This window comes from Olea europaea, unplaced genomic scaffold (genome assembly GCF_002742605.1).
Source record: "Olea europaea var. sylvestris unplaced genomic scaffold, O_europaea_v1 scaffold1137, whole genome shotgun sequence".
NCBI classification, from domain to species: domain Eukaryota; kingdom Viridiplantae; phylum Streptophyta; class Magnoliopsida; order Lamiales; family Oleaceae; genus Olea; species Olea europaea.
In genome coordinates this window covers 455,887-475,604 of record NW_019228757.1, presented here as the reverse complement: position 1 = coordinate 475,604, position 19,718 = coordinate 455,887, and the positions used below count along the sequence as shown (strand labels likewise).

The window sequence follows — 19,718 nt, the reverse complement described above, 5'->3', positions numbered from 1 at the left end:
CTACGAATTACTATCCCGATTCAATCAAGATAAGGTAAATTAAACTCAAATTTAATCTATCGATCAACATCTAGATATACAGAATACCTTAATAAATTAATAAGTAATTGATATATTAATAAATTATTAATTTATTGATTATTTAATATTCACTAAATTAATGTTTTTTTATTGATCCCAAGATTAATTCATTGAGGTTTAACTGTGTTATGTTATCTTGAGTAACCTTCAAAGACTTGAATTGTTGAGGCTCACATTTTGTTCCTATATTTTCAATGTTTTCCTCTTCCTCTTCAGAGTCGGTAGATCATGACCAACATGCAGATGTTCTATTTTATTTATTATTATTATTATTATTTTTGAGTTTAAGTTTCAAAATAGGAGACCTAATTCTTTTGATTCTCAATTATGTGTCCAATTTTTTGATTACTTTTTATGAATCGTCAAGTGTTTGATACTTAATTTATTGAATTCATGAGTAAATAAATGGAAACTAGAAAATTGTTCGTGAATTTCATATTCTTATGCATTCGCATTATAACGTAAAAGGAAATCAAACATATTTTAAAAAGTCAGATTACATCAACTGTGAAGGGAAAATGGACATCCTTGAAAAGAAACTCCCAAGCAATATCACCTAGTTTGTAGGATGGAGACAAGGCCCTTATTTATTTTAAGAACTTATACTAATTTACTTATAAGTAAATTTTTTAACTTATAATAAAAAAAGAACTTATGGCAGCAAATATGTTAATACATTATGACAACATACTTTCACTATTAGCGTTTTATGGAGCATTTAGAGCTGCTATGGCGGTTTCTATTTTAATCTTCAAAAGATCCTTCTCCTTCTCATCAGCCTGAAAAGAGAGTAAAAACAATGTATTAAAAATTGAGCATAAATTAAAGCTACAACGAGAAAATCAAAGAAGAAAAGAGTTCATATACAATATTGATAAAAAACAATCTCTAACTCTTAATCTTTTTATTCCCCCCAAAAGTCTTTGAAGTAATTTCTAAATTACCTTATGACAGGCTTGTGGTTCATAATATCAAAGTAAAAGAACACGTTTATATCTCTCGTTTCTGAATATGTTTTAGTCCCTATTTAGTGTAACTTAAAAGTTAATAAAAATTTAAATAAAAGTAAATAATTATATTTAATTACACATTTTATCAATTTTTCAACCACATATATCATCAACTTAATGAAAATCTAGTAAAAAAATTGATTTTTAGCTACAACAAACAGGGGATTAGTATTATTTCAGATACTCTTGAGTATGCATACTAAAGATTTCAATAACAATTTAAATTTTTATATTTAATTGTTTTAAAGAACCAATTTTTTTGACAATGCTTGTATAAAAAACCCTATCAGAGAAAGATTCATGTGTGTGTTGAGAGAGAGAGAGAGAGAGAGAGAGAGAGAGAGAGAGAGAGAGAGGAATGACCTGAACAAATACAGTTTTCAAAACCCTATCGGAGAAAGCAGTGATGTTTTCACTGATGATTTCGAGGTTCAAAGATTCAAACATCTCACATAGCTTTACCATTGTATTTGATCTTTTGCTGCATGTGAGGCTAACTACAACTGTCTTCTCTCCCATGCTGGATACTCTGAACTAATAAATAGTAACTATTTTATCAATTAACCAAACATAATAACAAATTAATTAATAACACTGATTAAGAAATAATAATTATTCCACCTCAAGAACTTCAATGGGTGATGATCTCGATCCTCCAGAATCATAGAAACTCTCACTTGTTACTCTCTTTGGGTTTGAAGAAAATGTTTCCTCATGATCAAACTCAGAAATTGTACTTTTTGATGATGACCCTGCAGATTCCAAGTCTGATATTTCTGCTTGAATTTTCCTCTCTTCTTCGTGCAATTTTTGAATATAATCAATGGCATCTTTCACTATGGATTCCTTATGCATCTGATTTTTCAAAGAAACAGCAGATCAATGATTTTCAATGAAATTTAGCCTAATCAAACTATTGAAGACAATATTTAAATGATATACATATATTCCTCCTAACTTAAGTTCTTGATGAAGTGGTTCAACTTGACATCAAATCAAAGAAAAAACTTGAGCTCAAGTCAAATCGTCACTAATTAAAATAAAATTGTACACACAAATATAAATCCTGCTTACATTTGAGGAGGCATCTTGAAACGATATTTAAATGATATATGAGGTTTTCTCTAACGACATAATCTTTTATATGGTTCAACGCAAACATTTCTGATCATTCTTCTTTAATAACTTCTTTCGGTTTTTTCTGGTGGGATAAATAATGAATGGAACATATATTTGTTATACCTTTGTAATATTGGGAGCTACTGATCTTAGTGCATAGAGCCTTTCATTGAGTTTCTTCCTTCTATTCCTCTCTGAAACAATACTTTTGTTGGCCATCAGTGATGATTGTGTTCCATCTTGAGAGCTTGAATCATTGTGTGTAGGAATTGCTTCATCCAAATAACTGCTAAGATCAAATCAGTCTCAATATTCCATTTCCATAGACCCGAACATAAAACACAACCCAGAATTCGTGTTTGGGTTCAGGATTACATGGAACACATGACAACAAACGTGAATGCATGTGTTAAGTGAAGAGAAAATATTACGGTTGAAGTTCTTCAGCTTGGAGGAACGTATTCGTTTCCCAATCGAGTATGTACTCATCACTAATGTTCTCCATAAAGAGATGCTTTTTTGGGATGAAGATGAATAATGTGTGTAACATGTGTGGTTTTATAAAGGGGAAATGTGAATAATGTCGCGTAAGCAAGCAATGTACGAGAATGAAATTACATATGACATTCCTCTTACTATGGTCCCGTTTGAAAGTGATTTTGAGAATTGATTTTGTGATCTTTAGGAGAAAAGTGTGAAACACCCATGAGAGAAGAAGTCAAACTTTACAGTTGGAATAATGAAATAATGGTCAAGAAATCAATTTTTTGGGGTGAAAAATCAGTCACAAACAAGCTCTATAAAAGTCAACAAACTCGCTATGGAATCATAAAAAAGACAGAAAAGGAGGCCCTATTTCAAATGCTTTAAAAAATAAAAAGAAAAAAAAGGGGGGTGGGGTGGGGAGGAGAGAGTTAGGATAGAAAAAACTAACGAGTTATCTTCTCAAACTATGAATTTTGGATTTAGGCCTTGGCAGGCATTATGGTGGATTTGGACAAGCATTGCCATTTGCACAGGTAACGGAATGGGTTAGGGTTCATATTTGAGTTTAGCAAAATGTTATATTATGGAAATCAAAAGATTTCTAAAATTTTGGAGCAACGAAATCAAATTTCAATTCAATTAGACCTACAAAATTGTCTAATTAAAGCCAATTACACACTATTTTTAATAGTTGGAGGACGGCTAAACTGCGAAAACTCTCAGATGTGTATACCCAAATTAATTGGGTGACATCTTGATCATTGGCCTACAAAATCAAAAATCTAAAAATGTAGCGTAATACTTCTCATTCTTGACCTAACCACCATGTGGCTCAAACATGGTCTCATCTTCAAAAGTTGTGAAGCAACTAATTAAATTTAAGATTTCAAATAAGTGTTTGTAGAGAGGCATAATAGTTGTATCCCTTCCTTTAGTTCTTGTGAGTGCAATATTATAAAAGGTCGTGACCCTTGAATGAATGGGGATGTCTGTGTTATTTCAATCAACTCTTGACATCGGTCAAAACCTTTTTACCTGCACTAAAAGTAGACTCCGAGGCAACAGTGCTAACCGGAGGCGTTAATAGATCTTTCACATATGCAGAAACAATTAGTCAATGTCTTTCATACTTTCCCTAGAATTCAATTACTTCTTCTGAATTTTTTTAAATTGTTTTGTCTGTTGACATATGCTGATTGAAATAATCAATTAATTCAGCAGGCATCGCATTTTGAGTTGCAGCCAATGTTTGATGAGATGCAGATATAGACGATATGACACTAGATGAACACATTGCAGTTGCATCATATCTATATATTAATGTCTTGAAATAAAATCATTATTCCGGTGTCATTAGGGATGTCAAACGGGTCGAGCGGTTCATTGGCTCGATCACTCGGCCTATCAAAATCCGGCTCGTTGGAGGCTTGAGCTCGTCAAATGAGGAGCTCGAACTCGAGCCGAGCAGGGGGCTCAATCCCATGAGCCAAGCCTACTCAACTCGTCAAGCTCACAAGCCATTTTTTACGAGCCCACCAGCCGAGCTCGTGAGCTCATAAAAAAAATATGCAAATTTACAAAAAAAAAAAAGTCAAAAAATGTGCAAATTTACCCCCAAAAAAATTAAAAAAATAACGAGCTCGTGCGCTCGGCTTGGCCCGCAAAGCTCGGCTCGCCTTTCACGAGCCACGAGCTCGAGCCAAGCTCGTGGATTAAAGGCCGACTCGACTCATTGCCATCCCTATATGTAATTCATTATGCACATTTGATGATCTCATTATGCAATCAACTCGGTGGATGGATTGCTTTTTGCATGTATTTCACCTTAGTCCCCTCTATATATTTCGGCAGTAGATTGAGTCAGCATGTCTACACTCCAAACTCAATAATTTTCTTAGGTTATGGGCCATATCCCACAATAGGCAACGGAGATATTTTTGGGAAGGTCCACAACGTGAAACAAGAATTAGTCAGAACGTGCAAGTTCATTGAAATTTTGTGCACTTGTTTTGCACATATTTTATTTTGATATCAATTTGACTTAATTGATTTTGTCATTCTAATAATCAAGTTAATAATTTCTAATATTGATAGTTAGGAATTTATTTCATCCTATGTCTTAAACTTTAGAATTTTGAATATTAATCGTTTTATGATGTTTATTATTAGAATTAAATATTATGTATATTAAATATTCGATAACTTTAATACGTAAAAATATTTTTTTTCTTAAATTCATCCATTCTTGGGGGAGAACTTTTTCCTAGATGGATTCTCTCTTGAGAGCTGATTTTGTGTTTTGATACAAAGAATTAAAGTATATAGTGTTACATATATTTAAACTTTTAAACATTAAAAGTTACATGATATCAGAATAAAATAATTTTATGAATTTATCCAGATTACATTCTTAATTTTTTAAATTTTTTTTATTTAATTGGATATATATATGTGTGTGTGTGTGAGTCCACATTAATTATCATTCAATGAACTTTGAATAAGAAGATGGATGTAAGAGTTAGTATGTTTCATGTACATTAGTATGTTCCTACAATTAATACAACGAAGCCGGTACATTTACATTGAGCTGTAAGGCTTGGTGTATAGTCCCCTCACATGGGGGACCGGGCCCGAGCATTAAATTGGGCATGGTCCCCTCCCACTTCAAATTCATTTGAGTAAGAATACCAAAATTGGGCATGCTACATTTCAAGTTCATTTGAGTAAGAATACGAAAAACTTCAGTACAATTTGCAATTTATTTTTTATTTTTTTGAAAAGCAACAGCAACTTCATTCAAACGTGTATCTCAAATCATGGATGAAAGAAAAAAGACACTAAAAATCTTATCTTATGTTTTTCTTTTGTGTGTTCATGTGCACTTCACGCTTTTTAGGTACAAAGATTCAAACATCTTATTGAGCTTTAACGTTATATCCGTTCTTCTGCAGCATATGAGGCTAATTACGATTGTCTTCTATCCCGTGCTTGACGCTCTCAACTGACAATCATGAATTAATACTAATGAAAATAACTAATCAAAGTTTATTGTGGAGAGGCGTGCATGTTAGAAGATATATCATTATAGCTTAAGCTCTAAAATCAAAATAGTTCAATATGATACAGAAGTCTTCAAATCAAGCCTCGGTGTCACTCAGTTATGAAAATTATGCATTTGTGAGGCCTTTAATTTCCCATTGGAGGTCATAGAGCTTAAAATTTGGAGCTATAAGCTACAATTAGTGGTACTTCTTAAGGCTTAGGTCTTCACAAACAACTTCTATTGCCCATTTTAAATCCAGCCAATAAGGAGCTAAATATATACTTCCAAGACTGGCAAGGATAACCACCCGAATATTCTCAGCTCTTGAATGTCGTAGAAGATAGAGCAGAAAAAACAAATACAACATGTACGTGATGGGATGTTTAAATGGCAAAATCTAAATAAATAAACGTCTTTGCTTAAGATACTCCTAGATGAGGTGGTTTTGTTAAAGTCCATGGACTTAACTTATCCTTGTAATATCGGCTTGACAATGTGATGTCTGCCTTTTTCTTATACTTTGTACGTAGAAGAAATGGAACGTGCTTTACATGGTTTAACAAGAAAGACAGGGATAGTTTAGCCCACCTCGATAACTTCAGTGCGAGATTATCTTGACCCTTCAAAATCATGGAAATGCTCCTGAATGCTTATTCTCTTTGGCTTAAAGGTTGCCTCATGATCGAACCCAAAAATTGTACATTTTGATGAATGCCATGTAAGTATTATGCCCTAAGTCCAATCAACATTGGACATAAATACTTTTAATATATAATTGATATAATTTTCTAGCAAAATCTATTATTTAATTAATATTCAATTAAATTAAATAATAGAGTACGTAGATTCAAATCTTGATAATTTGTTAATCACAATGAGTTGTGATTGTGAGATACAAATTACATATGATTGAATCTTAAATCGTCCGTAGTCGTAAGTAATAACGAGATATGGATATCATTATTACGGATAAACCATCACGTGTAGCATTTCTTACTTGTGAAGTAAGTAGTTGATCTCTCAAACTAAAATATAGTGACACTTAAATAAACACGTGAATATTTTGTTGTAGAACAAAATATTGGAGACCCATCGAGAGATTCCAAATAGATAACTATTTGAGTATCAGTAGTTAATCTCTATCGTTAGGTAGTGGGATTGGTCCTTTGATTTGAGGTTGTCATAGTACCTTATATGAGGACAATCATACTTTGACGGTATTGAATGTTGCTCTGCCATGGACCGCTAATACGTTATCGTTCGGGTATATCAATAATCGTATGAAGGTTGTGAATGATCAATGGAGGATTCATCACTCTTAGATAGTAACAGATTATGATTCATATATCATTCAATTAAGTCGATAATGAAATCATTGGCCAATATGTGCTCACAAGTCAAAAAAGAGTTTTCAACTCATATTGATTTAATAGTGAAATGAAAGATATGATCGATAATTGAGATTGACACTTATCCATATCTCATAATTGATCGGATCATATTGATGAAGGAATTATAGTTTCACAGTAAACGAACGAGTTTGATTTTGTTATACCACATGACATTTTTCGTCACATGTATTGCCCCAACACATTACTAGATGTCAATTTGGGATGACGAGTATGAATTGATGATAAATTAAAAGGATATTTTTAATTTATCAATTTTGATTAGATCAAAATAATATTTCACGTCGTTAGGTATCGTAATCGGGAACTTGATAGGTTGCACACAAAAGGAGAATTGGAAGATTTTGATTTGTTAATTAATTAATTTAACAAGCGTTGGATAAAGTAATTAATTGGGTTGCTTATTTATAAGCTCAAATTAATTAATTGGATTAATTAATTCACGGACCGAATTTAATTAAATGAGTTAATTAAATATTGGACTGGGTCAATCCAAGCCCGTTTGGACTTATATAAATATGATTAGGATTTTCAAAATCTGTAGATAATTCATTTTTGCTAGCACAAGAAGAAAATCTTAATTCTACAATCTTGTTCACTGTGTGGATCACCATTGGAGGCTGGACAATTGGACAGCTATAGATGACAAATCATGGTTATTGAAACGAAAGAATAGTAAAGGGGTTTGTAGAATCAAAGCAAGAATTGCAAAGAGGTTTGCAGATTCAGAAAATGTACAACTTTTATCACAATTTCTATCTAAATGTAAAGATGAATCCTGGTGGGAATCGAAATCCCCTTTTAATTCCGCTGCATATGATAAGTAGATTCTCAACACGTCCTGCGTGTTGGAGGTGAAACAACAATAAACCACCAGTTGATGGAGAACTGTCTTGAGATTTATAGAGCAATATGAAGTATACAAGATCACAATCACAGAAATAAGATTTAAAGTAAAGAACAAGAAAATAAATTGACAGAGGAACCGATGTTTTATTAATAACAATAAGGAGATAATACAAAGAACTTAGCAATAATACTTCTTGGTTTCACAAATCTAGAAAAATAGTCTAATATTTATTGAGAACAATTCAATCCCTACAAGTAGAGTTGTACATAAAATAAAATGTCAAAAGTTTCACTATTTTGATCTCTTCAAATCCAACACAAATTCCAACTTCCAATAGGACTTTCAAATAAAACTTTAACTAGAATTTGAATTTTCCTTTCTTCTTCATGTAATTTTTGAATATAATGAATGGAATCTCTGATTATGGATTCTTTTCCATCTGATTTCCAAGAAACATTTATAATTGATCAAATAAATGATTTTCAATGAAATATGTGTTCCAAGTTCCAATCATGACAAAAATATTGGCAACTTGACAATATAATACATTCAACATTAATGATTTCCACAGTGTTCTTCTTCATGTAATTTTTGAATATAACGAATGGACTCTCTGATTATGGATTCTTTTCCATCTGATTTCCAAGAAACATGTATAATTGATCAAATAAATGATTTTCAATGAAATATGTGTTCCAAGTTCCAATCATGACAAAAATATTGGCAACTTGACAATATAATACATTCAACATTAATGATTTCCACAGTGTTCTTCTTCATGTAATTTTTGAATATAACGAATGGACTCTCTGATTATGGATTCTTTTCCATCTGATTTCCAAGAAACATGTATAATTGATCAAATAAATGATTTTCAATGAAATATGTGTTCCAAGTTCCAATCATGACAAAAATATTGGCAACTTGACAATATAATACATTCAACATTAATGATTTCCACAGTGTTCTTCTTCATGTAATTTTTGAATATAACGAATGGACTCTCTGATTATGGATTCTTTTCCATCTGATTTCCAAGAAACATGTATAATTGATCAAATAAATGATTTTCAATGAAATATGTGTTCCAAGTTCCAATCATGACAAAAATATTGGCAACTTGACAATATAATACATTCAACATTAATGATTTCCACAGTGTTCTTCTTCATGTAATTTTTGAATATAACGAATGGACTCTCTGATTATGGATTCTTTTCCATCTGATTTCCAAGAAACATGTATAATTGATCAAATAAATGATTTTCAATGAAATATGTGTTCCAAGTTCCAATCATGACAAAAATATTGGCAACTTGACAATATAATACATTCAACATTAATGATTTCCACAGTGTTCTTCTTCATGTAATTTTTGAATATAACGAATGGACTCTCTGATTATGGATTCTTTTCCATCTGATTTCCAAGAAACATGTATAATTGATCAAATAAATGATTTTCAATGAAATATGTGTTCCAAGTTCCAATCATGACAAAAATATTGGCAACTTGACAATATAATACATTCAACATTAATGATTTCCACAGTGTTCTTCTTCATGTAATTTTTGAATATAACGAATGGACTCTCTGATTATGGATTCTTTTCCATCTGATTTCCAAGAAACATGTATAATTGATCAAATAAATGATTTTCAATGAAATATGTGTTCCAAGTTCCAATCATGACAAAAATATTGGCAACTTGACAATATAATACATTCAACATTAATGATTTCCACAGTGTTCTTCTTCATGTAATTTTTGAATATAACGAATGGACTCTCTGATTATGGATTCTTTTCCATCTGATTTCCAAGAAACATGTATAATTGATCAAATAAATGATTTTCAATGAAATATGTGTTCCAAGTTCCAATCATGACAAAAATATTGGCAACTTGACAATATAATACATTCAACATTAATGATTTCCACAGTGTTCTTCTTCATGTAATTTTTGAATATAACGAATGGACTCTCTGATTATGGATTCTTTTCCATCTGATTTCCAAGAAACATGTATAATTGATCAAATAAATGATTTTCAATGAAATATGTGTTCCAAGTTCCAATCATGACAAAAATATTGGCAACTTGACAATATAATACATTCAACATTAATGATTTCCACAGTGTTCTTCTTCATGTAATTTTTGAATATAACGAATGGACTCTCTGATTATGGATTCTTTTCCATCTGATTTCCAAGAAACATGTATAATTGATCAAATAAATGATTTTCAATGAAATATGTGTTCCAAGTTCCAATCATGACAAAAATATTGGCAACTTGACAATATAATACATTCAACATTAATGATTTCCACAGTGTTCTTCTTCATGTAATTTTTGAATATAACGAATGGACTCTCTGATTATGGATTCTTTTCCATCTGATTTCCAAGAAACATGTATAATTGATCAAATAAATGATTTTCAATGAAATATGTGTTCCAAGTTCCAATCATGACAAAAATATTGGCAACTTGACAATATAATACATTCAACATTAATGATTTCCACAGTGTTCTTCTTCATGTAATTTTTGAATATAACGAATGGACTCTCTGATTATGGATTCTTTTCCATCTGATTTCCAAGAAACATGTATAATTGATCAAATAAATGATTTTCAATGAAATATGTGTTCCAAGTTCCAATCATGACAAAAATATTGGCAACTTGACAATATAATACATTCAACATTAATGATTTCCACAGTGTTCTTCTTCATGTAATTTTTGAATATAACGAATGGACTCTCTGATTATGGATTCTTTTCCATCTGATTTCCAAGAAACATGTATAATTGATCAAATAAATGATTTTCAATGAAATATGTGTTTCAAGTTCCAATCATGACAAAAATATTGGCAACTTGACAATATAATGTTTAAGTTGTCCGAAAGGGCAGGATGATATACGATAAATAGAACAAGTTTGGCTAAGCTTAACAAAAGTAGAGTTACGTAAAAGTAACTTCTATGCTTAGACAAACAATTTGAAGAATCAAAAGTATCTTCTAAGTAACTTTTTTTTTTTTTTGGCTGGACAAATAAATAATGAATTGATCGCATCATTTGTTATAATCTGCCAACCTTTGTAATGATGCAACGATAAATAGAACAGGTTTGGCTAAGCTTAACAAAAGTAGAGTTACGTAAAAGTAACTTCTATGCTTAGACAAACAATTTGAAGAATCAAAAGTATCTTCTAAGTAACTTTTTTTTTTTTTTGGCTGGACAAATAAATAATGAATTGATCGCATCATTTGTTATAATCTGCCAGCCTTTGTAATGATGCAAACCACTGATCTCGGTGCATATAGCTTTTGAGTGAGTTTATCTCTTCTATTCCTCTCGGAAACAAGTTTTTCGGCTTAGAGGAACATAGTTTCCCTATAATGTGTGCATTCAACATTAATGATTTCCACAGTGTTCTTCTTCATGTAATTTTTGAATATAATGAATGGAATCTCTGATTATGGATTCTTTTCCATCTGATTTCCAAGAAACATGTATAATTGATCAAATAAATGATTTTCAATGAAATATGCGTTCTAAGTTCCAATCATGACAAAAATATTGGCAACTTGACAATATAATGTTTAAGTTGTCCGAAAGGGCAGGAGGATATACGATAAATAGAACAGGTTTGGCTAAGCTTAACAAAAGTAGAGTTACGTAAAAGTAACTTCTATACTTAGACAAACAATTTGAAGAATCAAAAGTATCTTCTAAGTAACTTTTTTTTTTGGCTGGTCAAATAAATAATGAATTGATCGCATCATTTGTTATAATCTGCCAGCCTTTGTAATGATGCAAACCACTGATCTCGGTGCATATAGCTTTTGAGTGAGTTTATCTCTTCTATTCCTCTCGGAAACAAGTTTTTCGGCTTAGAGGAACATAGTTTCCCTATAATGTGTGCATTCAACATTAATGATTTCCACAGTGTTCTTCTTCATGTAATTTTTGAATATAATGAATGGAATCTCTGATTATGGATTCTTTTCCATCTGATTTCCAAGAAACATGTATAATTGATCAAATAAATGATTTTCAATGAAATATGCGTTCTAAGTTCCAATCATGACAAAAATATTGGCAACTTGACAATATAATGTTTAAGTTGTCCGAAAGGGCAGGAGGATATACGATAAATAGAACAGGTTTGGCTAAGCTTAACAAAAGTAGAGTTACGTAAAAGTAACTTCTATACTTAGACAAACAATTTGAAGAATCAAAAGTATCTTCTAAGTAACTTTTTTTTTTTTTTGGCTGGACAAATAAATAATGAATTGATCGCATCATTTGTTATAATCTGCCAGCCTTTGTAATGATGCAAACCACTGATCTCGGTGCATATAGCTTTTGAGTGAGTTTATCTCTTCTATTCCTCTCGGAAACAAGTTTTTCGGCTTAGAGGAACATAGTTTCCCTATAATGTGTGCATTCAACATTAATGATTTCCACAGTGTTCTTCTTCATGTAATTTTTGAATATAATGAATGGAATCTCTGATTATGGATTCTTTTCCATCTGATTTCCAAGAAACATTTATAATTGATCAAATAAATGATTTTCAATGAAATATGCGTTCCAAGTTCCAATCATGACAAAAATATTGGCAACTTGACAATATAATGTTTAAGTTGTCCGAAAGGGCAGGAGGATATACGATAAATAGAACAGGTTTGGCTAAGCTTAACAAAAGTAGAGTTACGTAAAAGTAACTTCTATGCTTAGACAAACAATTTGAAGAATCAAAAGTATCTTCTAAGTAACTTTTTTTTTTTTTTGGCTGGACAAATAAATAATGAATTGATCGCATCATTTGTTATAATCTGCCAGCCTTTGTAATGATGCAAACCACTGATCTCGGTGCATATAGCTTTTGAGTGAGTTTATCTCTTCTATTCCTCTCGGAAACAAGTTTTTCGGCTTAGAGGAACATAGTTTCCCTATAATGTGTGCATTCAACATTAATGATTTCCACAGTGTTCTTCTTCATGTAATTTTTGAATATAATGAATGGAATCTCTGATTATGGATTCTTTTCCATCTGATTTCCAAGAAACATTTATAATTGATCAAATAAATGATTTTCAATGAAATATGCGTTCCAAGTTCCAATCATGACAAAAATATTGGCAACTTGACAATATAATGTTTAAGTTGTCCGAAAGGGCAGGAGGATATACGATAAATAGAACAGGTTTGGCTAAGCTTAACAAAAGTAGAGTTACGTAAAAGTAACTTCTATGCTTAGACAAACAATTTGAAGAATCAAAAGTATCTTCTAAGTAACTTTTTTTTTTTTTTGGCTGGACAAATAAATAATGAATTGATCGCATCATTTGTTATAATCTGCCAGCCTTTGTAATGATGCAAACCACTGATCTCGGTGCATATAGCTTTTGAGTGAGTTTATCTCTTCTATTCCTCTCGGAAACAAGTTTTTCGGCTTAGAGGAACATAGTTTCCCTATAATGTGTGCATTCAACATTAATGATTTCCACAGTGTTCTTCTTCATGTAATTTTTGAATATAATGAATGGAATCTCTGATTATGGATTCTTTTCCATCTGATTTCCAAGAAACATGTATAATTGATCAAATAAATGATTTTCAATGAAATATGCGTTCCAAGTTCCAATCATGACAAAAATATTGGCAACTTGACAATATAATGTTTAAGTTGTCCGAAAGGGCAGGAGGATATACGATAAATAGAACAGGTTTGGCTAAGCTTAACAAAAGTAGAGTTACGTAAAAGTAACTTCTATACTTAGACAAACAATTTGAAGAATCAAAAGTATCTTCTAAGTAACTTTTTTTTTTTTGGCTGGTCAAATAAATAATGAATTGATCGCATCATTTGTTATAATCTGCCAGCCTTTGTAATGATGCAAACCACTGGTCTCAGTGCATATAGCTTTTGAGTGAGTTTATCTCTTCTATTCCTCTCGGAAACAAGTTTTTCGGCTTAGGGGAACATAGTTTCCCTATAATGTGTGCATTCAACATTAATGATTTCCACATAGTGTGTGTGTTTTGTGAATGAAAGATATCCTTTCTTGGGATGAAGGGGTTGTTTGTGTAATCATTACATGCATGAAGGTGAAGTCCACAGTTGTGTTCTTTATGGGACTCAAAATTCCCTATTTTCTGGGTGGATAATGTTTAAAATTACAGCATTTGTTCTGCCTACCTCGTTAAGGCATTGGTATGATTAAATGAATATTCCGCCGATGTCGAAGTGTTAGATGGACAGATGACTACCCAAAAGTAGAAGTGAATAGTCTCACTATTCAATCAATGAAAAGGACAAAAGGAAAGCCCTAAGATAGAAGCGATAGTCGGTTTATTTTGGTTAATTAGAATTGAAATTAAAAATTAACACGTTTATTTTGGTTTAGGTTAGGGATGTAAGCTCTCCGATTTGATTAGCTTTTGACATATATTCAATTCAAATAGCTTAAATTGGTTTGAAAATAGCTCAAAGCTAAACAAAATAATTTAAAATGGCTTATGATTTTTTCAAACCTAAACCCTAAAGTTTGTTCTGATTTTGAGTCGTGGTTTGACGTGTTTTTCTATTCACTTTAACATCATTTGTTCATATATTATATAATAATTTTCACACTACATTAACAAAGAAAAAATCACAATAAAACACCTAGCATCGTTGTTGCCGCTAACTTAAAAGAATGAAAATCACTTTATTGTGGAAACTTTTGGTTCTGACTGTTTGCTGCGTGAATATTGAAGTAAAGAGAGTTTCGACTTTAGTATATGCTGGCTTGGATTGATTGGTAATGGTGTTATGAAATTAGGATAATTATTCGTTTTTGATACTAGACAATCGAACAGTTACTCATTTTTGTACTAAATTTTAATAGTTATACTTTATTCCGCTAAGACTGGTGGGTATTTTAAGTTTTTACTTTTAAATATGATATGAAATTGTCGTTTAACTTTTAAAATCTAAACCAAACTCCTAATCGTTACATTCACAAATCCACGTGATGATTTAAAAAATAAAAAATAAAAAAATCGATTTTCAAATTGACAATTTTTGCTTACCACCCTATTTAAGGCACTCAAGTTTTAAACAGGAGTTCGAAATGGTCGGCGTGAAGTCGTTCAAATCAAGGATTTGTAATTTTTAGTTTATTTACGTATTAACTTGCCGGTATCATGAGAATAAAAACTACTTCAATTGTCACTCTTTGTGACCCCAAAACCCATTACGTGCATACGGTGATCTCATTGTATGCAATAAACTTAGTGGCTGGCTCGAATTCTGCATGTGCTGTCCACTCCATATATTTCGGCTTGACTCTGAGTCGATCTGTCTACACATCAAACTCGTCAATTTTCCTGAATATATAACACAAGGAAAATTGACTGATTTTACATGAAGTTTCAGTTGACAATGAAATCCCTCGTGAAAGGGTACGTTTGATTATAAAGATGAAATTTGGGTGAAAAGAAAATGAATTGAAGGGAATTGAATTATCTAGAATTTATTTTAATAAGAATTGTCAATTAATAGTGTTTGATTTGTATAATTTTCCACTTGAAAAATGTTAAAATAAAAGTGTCTTTTGGTGTTTGTTTGACTTTGTTTTTCATGAAAATTGTTAATTTAAGGGATATCAACTTCTACAATAGTTTTTAGAATTTGTTTCCATTGCCCAAAAAAAAATGAAAAATTATTTATATTTTGGTGTTCGTTTGCTTTATTTTACATGAAAATTGTCAATTTAAGGGATATCCTCTTTTACAATTGTTCCTAAAATTTGTTCTCATTGCCAAAAATAAAACAAAAAAAATGGGTGGAAAACCAATTATCACCATTTTCCAGCAAATCATGGAAAATACAAGTGTGTGGGGGAAAAGATGGAAAACAAATTCCATGGAAAATTTTTGCTATCAAACACACAAAATTGGAGGAAAATAAAATTCAAATTCCATTTTCCATGGAAATTGTGCCAATCAAACATGGCCTTAGATTTTGTCGAAAAATTTAGCTTGTTTGGCTAAAGCTTAGATTATTATTAAGTTTGGAAAGCGAACGTCTTTTATAATTTGAAGTTGAGAATATGCAATATTTTTTTTCACACTAAAGTACAAATTAATTTTAATAAAGTAGATTTTTGTCTTAAACGGTACAAAGGAAAAATGCCACATATCCAAATATATTAGAAAATAAAAAAGTTATTAGAACTTAGCCAATCTTTTAGTCAAAGAAAACATCTATAACATGGAGTGTATTTTAGCTCATGTTTGACCCCGACTTTTTAAGAATAAATTTTGTAAAATTTTATTTTTGGAGAATATTTGGTTAAAAAATACGGGTAAAATTTTGAATTTACATGCAAATTTAGTTTATTGAGAGAATATGTGATTGAAAACAAATTTTTTAAAGATTGTGACTCCTTCAAAATTTGATACAAAGTTTATACAATACTTCCTACATGCATAACATTATGTTCTTACTCGATCTACCATAACCTAATTGTTCGTGTTTCCTCAAGTGTTGAATGTCACAAGGGTGATAGTATTAAGAACCGGAGACATAGCTACTCACTCCTTTGGAAATTCACTTGGAAATTTTCAACTATGAATTTCTTTGTATTCAATTATTTTAGGAACAAATACGCTCGCATGCTACATCCTAGATATCTTCTTTTATTTGGCAGGCTTTGCAGAAATGCCATATTTTGCTCTAATAAACTATTATATATTATATATAACACACTTAATTTTAATGGAAATGAAAACTTCATTAGTAATGAGATTGTTACAACCAAATATGGGAAATGCGACTGCAAAACGGGTTTTTACGATTCAATGGAAATTCAATATGCAAAGTTTGATGTGGTCCTATTATAGTAATATTATCTAATGATTTGTTACTGCAGATACTCTCTCTAGCTTTGTAGGAATGCATATATATAATAATTTGTATAATTTATTTCTGTTGATTCATGACATATTGATTGTCTTATGGTATATTCATCAATAGATATACAAATTGCATATTTCTTGGTATGTAATGAAGATTTCTTATTTTTTATTTACTTGATTCTAACTTTTGTTCTAGAAAAGGTAAAGACAAGAGTTTGGGTAAATTGGGGCGTGAATTGGGATTGGGAATGAATTATGGACAGGCGTGTTGTTGGATGAATTTAATGATATATTTTGTTAAATATGGAATTGATAAGAATTTATAGTTTTCAAATATACTACAAAATAAACAAAAGGAGTAATAAACTAAGACACAATTCGTGATGTGATCAAAATTAATGTCCAACAGTGCAATCTCGATTTTTTGGTAGAATAAGTCGTAACTAATAGATGTGTCTCAATTGGTCAAAAGTTGACCCAATTAAAAACATCTTTGGATCATGTGAGTCCGATTAGATCTTTCTCTTGGCTACAATAAAAGGCGTGTGACTTAATTGGTCTACTACAATTAAATCTAAGAAGATTTATGCAATTTCGAAACCCTAACAGAGCATTATAAATATGCACCTTAAGGGCATATTTCTACAAGATTTAAGGTTAGCCACTTTTCTTTTTCTCAAAAGAGAACGCACCTGGTGGAGGAAAAGAAAGAAGATTTTAGGAAAAAAGCAATTGATTAGGTCATTAAAAGCTCCTTCAAAAGATGATCATCTCCCATTCCTATGTGTGAGGGTTTTTATAATCCAATGATTTCAATGTTATTAAAATCCTTATTAATGTGGTTTCAATTTTCAAAAGAAAATTAATGTTCTATTGTGATGATTAAATCTATTAACCAACACAAACAAGGGCTGAGAAGCTGTTATATGGGCTTGGTCCAGCCCATCAGGAAATTAAAAAGCCCAAACATGTATTGTAGGTCAAAATTGGTGGAGATATGCGTATGGTACGAGGAAAAATCTCGGCTGCACAAATAGCAGCACAGTTGCTGCTGGATAGGGAGAAGAAAAACGTGGCTGCCGAAAAGGAAGAAGGACAAGGAAAAATGATTTTCTTTCAATTTGGATTCACACAGGTTTCTTCGCTTTTTAATACAAATTGGAGATAATTTTTTGGATGCAAATTCAAAGTGGGTTTCTTTTCATCCTACGTGAACCAAAACGCGTTCATTCTGCAATCTCTTTACCCTTTACAGATAAATTTCTGAACAAACTGAACAATGGAAGGAACCCTTTTGGCAAACAGACCAGCATTCCCAATTCATCCAACAAAACCCACATCACACCCGAACCATCAGCGCTTGAAATTCAACACTTCAATACTCGCTCTTCCTACTGTACTACCTCATCAGCAACAGAGGAAGCAGAAATCCCCTTCTTCGCATTCATTACCTGTTGATTCTCTCCTTCAGCACCTACTGCACATTTCTACTTCTGTTTCTTCACAAAATCAAGATTCTTTACCACCCCATTTCATGAAAGGTAATGGTTTACTTGATTTTCTTCCTTTGAAGTGTAAGTTCATTCTTCGCTCAATTTTGGAGCAGCCCATTTGTGACTTAAATGCATTTTTTGATTCTGTCAAGTTTGAGTTGCTTCAAGAAGTTGATTTGATTAGTTTGTTGAAGGGTTTGGATGTTTCTGGTAACTGGGAAAAGGCCATTTTATTATTTGAATGGGTTTTGTTGAACTTCGATGGTAGAAAAGAGAGATTAGATAATCAGGTTATTGAATTAATAGTGAAGGTTGTTGGTAAGGAATCTCATCATTTTGTTACTACAAAGCTGTTTGTTTTGATTCTGTACGAGGATTATACGCTTGAAGTTCGAACATGGACTACAATTTTACATGCTTTTTCGCGAATTGGGAAATACGAAAAGGCAATAACTTTGTTTGATTTTATAAAGAAAAAAGGGTTATCCCCAAATCTGGTAACGTACAATGTGATGCTGGATGTTTACGGGAAAAAGGGACGATCTTGGGATCAGATTTTAGGCCTTTTGGACGAGATGAGGAGTTCGGGGCTTGAATTTGATGAGTTCACTTGTAGTACTGTGATATCTGCTTGTAAGTAGAGTGTTTCGTACGTAATTTTTTTATTATTTCTGAGTACAACCAAAAGTTAAGGACTATTAGGTTGTCAAGAAAAATGATGTAAAAAATTAAACTGATTATTTGACAACATAATAAAACCACTTTTGATTTATTAATTGTACATAGTACATAGTTATTTGACTGGATATTCTTTTTTTATCATATAAAATAATTAATTAATTTAATTTCTGTGGAACAATTTTTATTAGAAATTTCTTATTATTCCAAATTTTGTTTGTTTATGACTTAAAATATGAAACATTAGTATATGATCTACTATATATCATAAATATGTGAAATCCCATAATTCATTATCTTAAATTTTATTTCTATATATTATGGTGCATTAAAATTTGAAAAATAAAAAACAATAAAATTTAAGGTGAAAAAACATGTCAACAATTCAAAAAGAATCTTAATAATTATTTACATATTGATCTTTAGGAAAATTAGATAAATTCGATATTTAATTATATATTAATTAGCACAATTAATGCAATTCAACTTTGAAGAAAAGCTTAATTTAGAACATTTTAGACAAGCTCCAAAGAGAGTTTCTCTAGTTTTGAAATAATGCTATTTGTATATAAGTAGTTACATAATGATTTACATATAAATAAGGTGTTAACTTATTATGTACATG

The 19,718-nt window shown here is 31.2% G+C and overlaps 1 protein-coding gene across 1 annotated transcript; it reads right to left on the bottom strand.

Annotated features, from left to right (window-relative positions):
* Window positions 1–788: 788 nt before the first annotated feature.
* Window positions 789–2,715, bottom strand: LOC111373494 (transcription factor bHLH35-like). The gene is made up of 5 exons (XM_022996026.1): window positions 2,642–2,715; window positions 2,334–2,499; window positions 1,713–1,946; window positions 1,455–1,625; window positions 789–860 (listed from the first exon to the last, which is right to left on the bottom strand). Exons 1-5 carry the CDS (start codon window positions 2,713–2,715, stop codon window positions 789–791), a joined length of 717 nt encoding a protein of 238 aa, XP_022851794.1.
* Between the last annotated feature and the right edge of the window lie 17,003 nt (window positions 2,716–19,718).

Bases quoted from the DNA above. Each gene is read 5' to 3' on its own strand.
- LOC111373494 (XM_022996026.1), bottom strand. From the start codon at position 2,715: ATGGAGAACATTAGTGATGAGTACATACTCGATTGGGAAACGAATACG. The intron at 1,947-2,333 runs GTATAACAAATA...TTGAAAAATCAG, and splicing joins TAGCTCCCAATATTACAAAG to ATGCATAAGGAATCCATAGT. The intron at 861-1,454 runs GTCATTCCTCTC...CTCTCTTTTCAG, and splicing joins TGAAAACTGTATTTGTTCAG to GCTGATGAGAAGGAGAAGGA.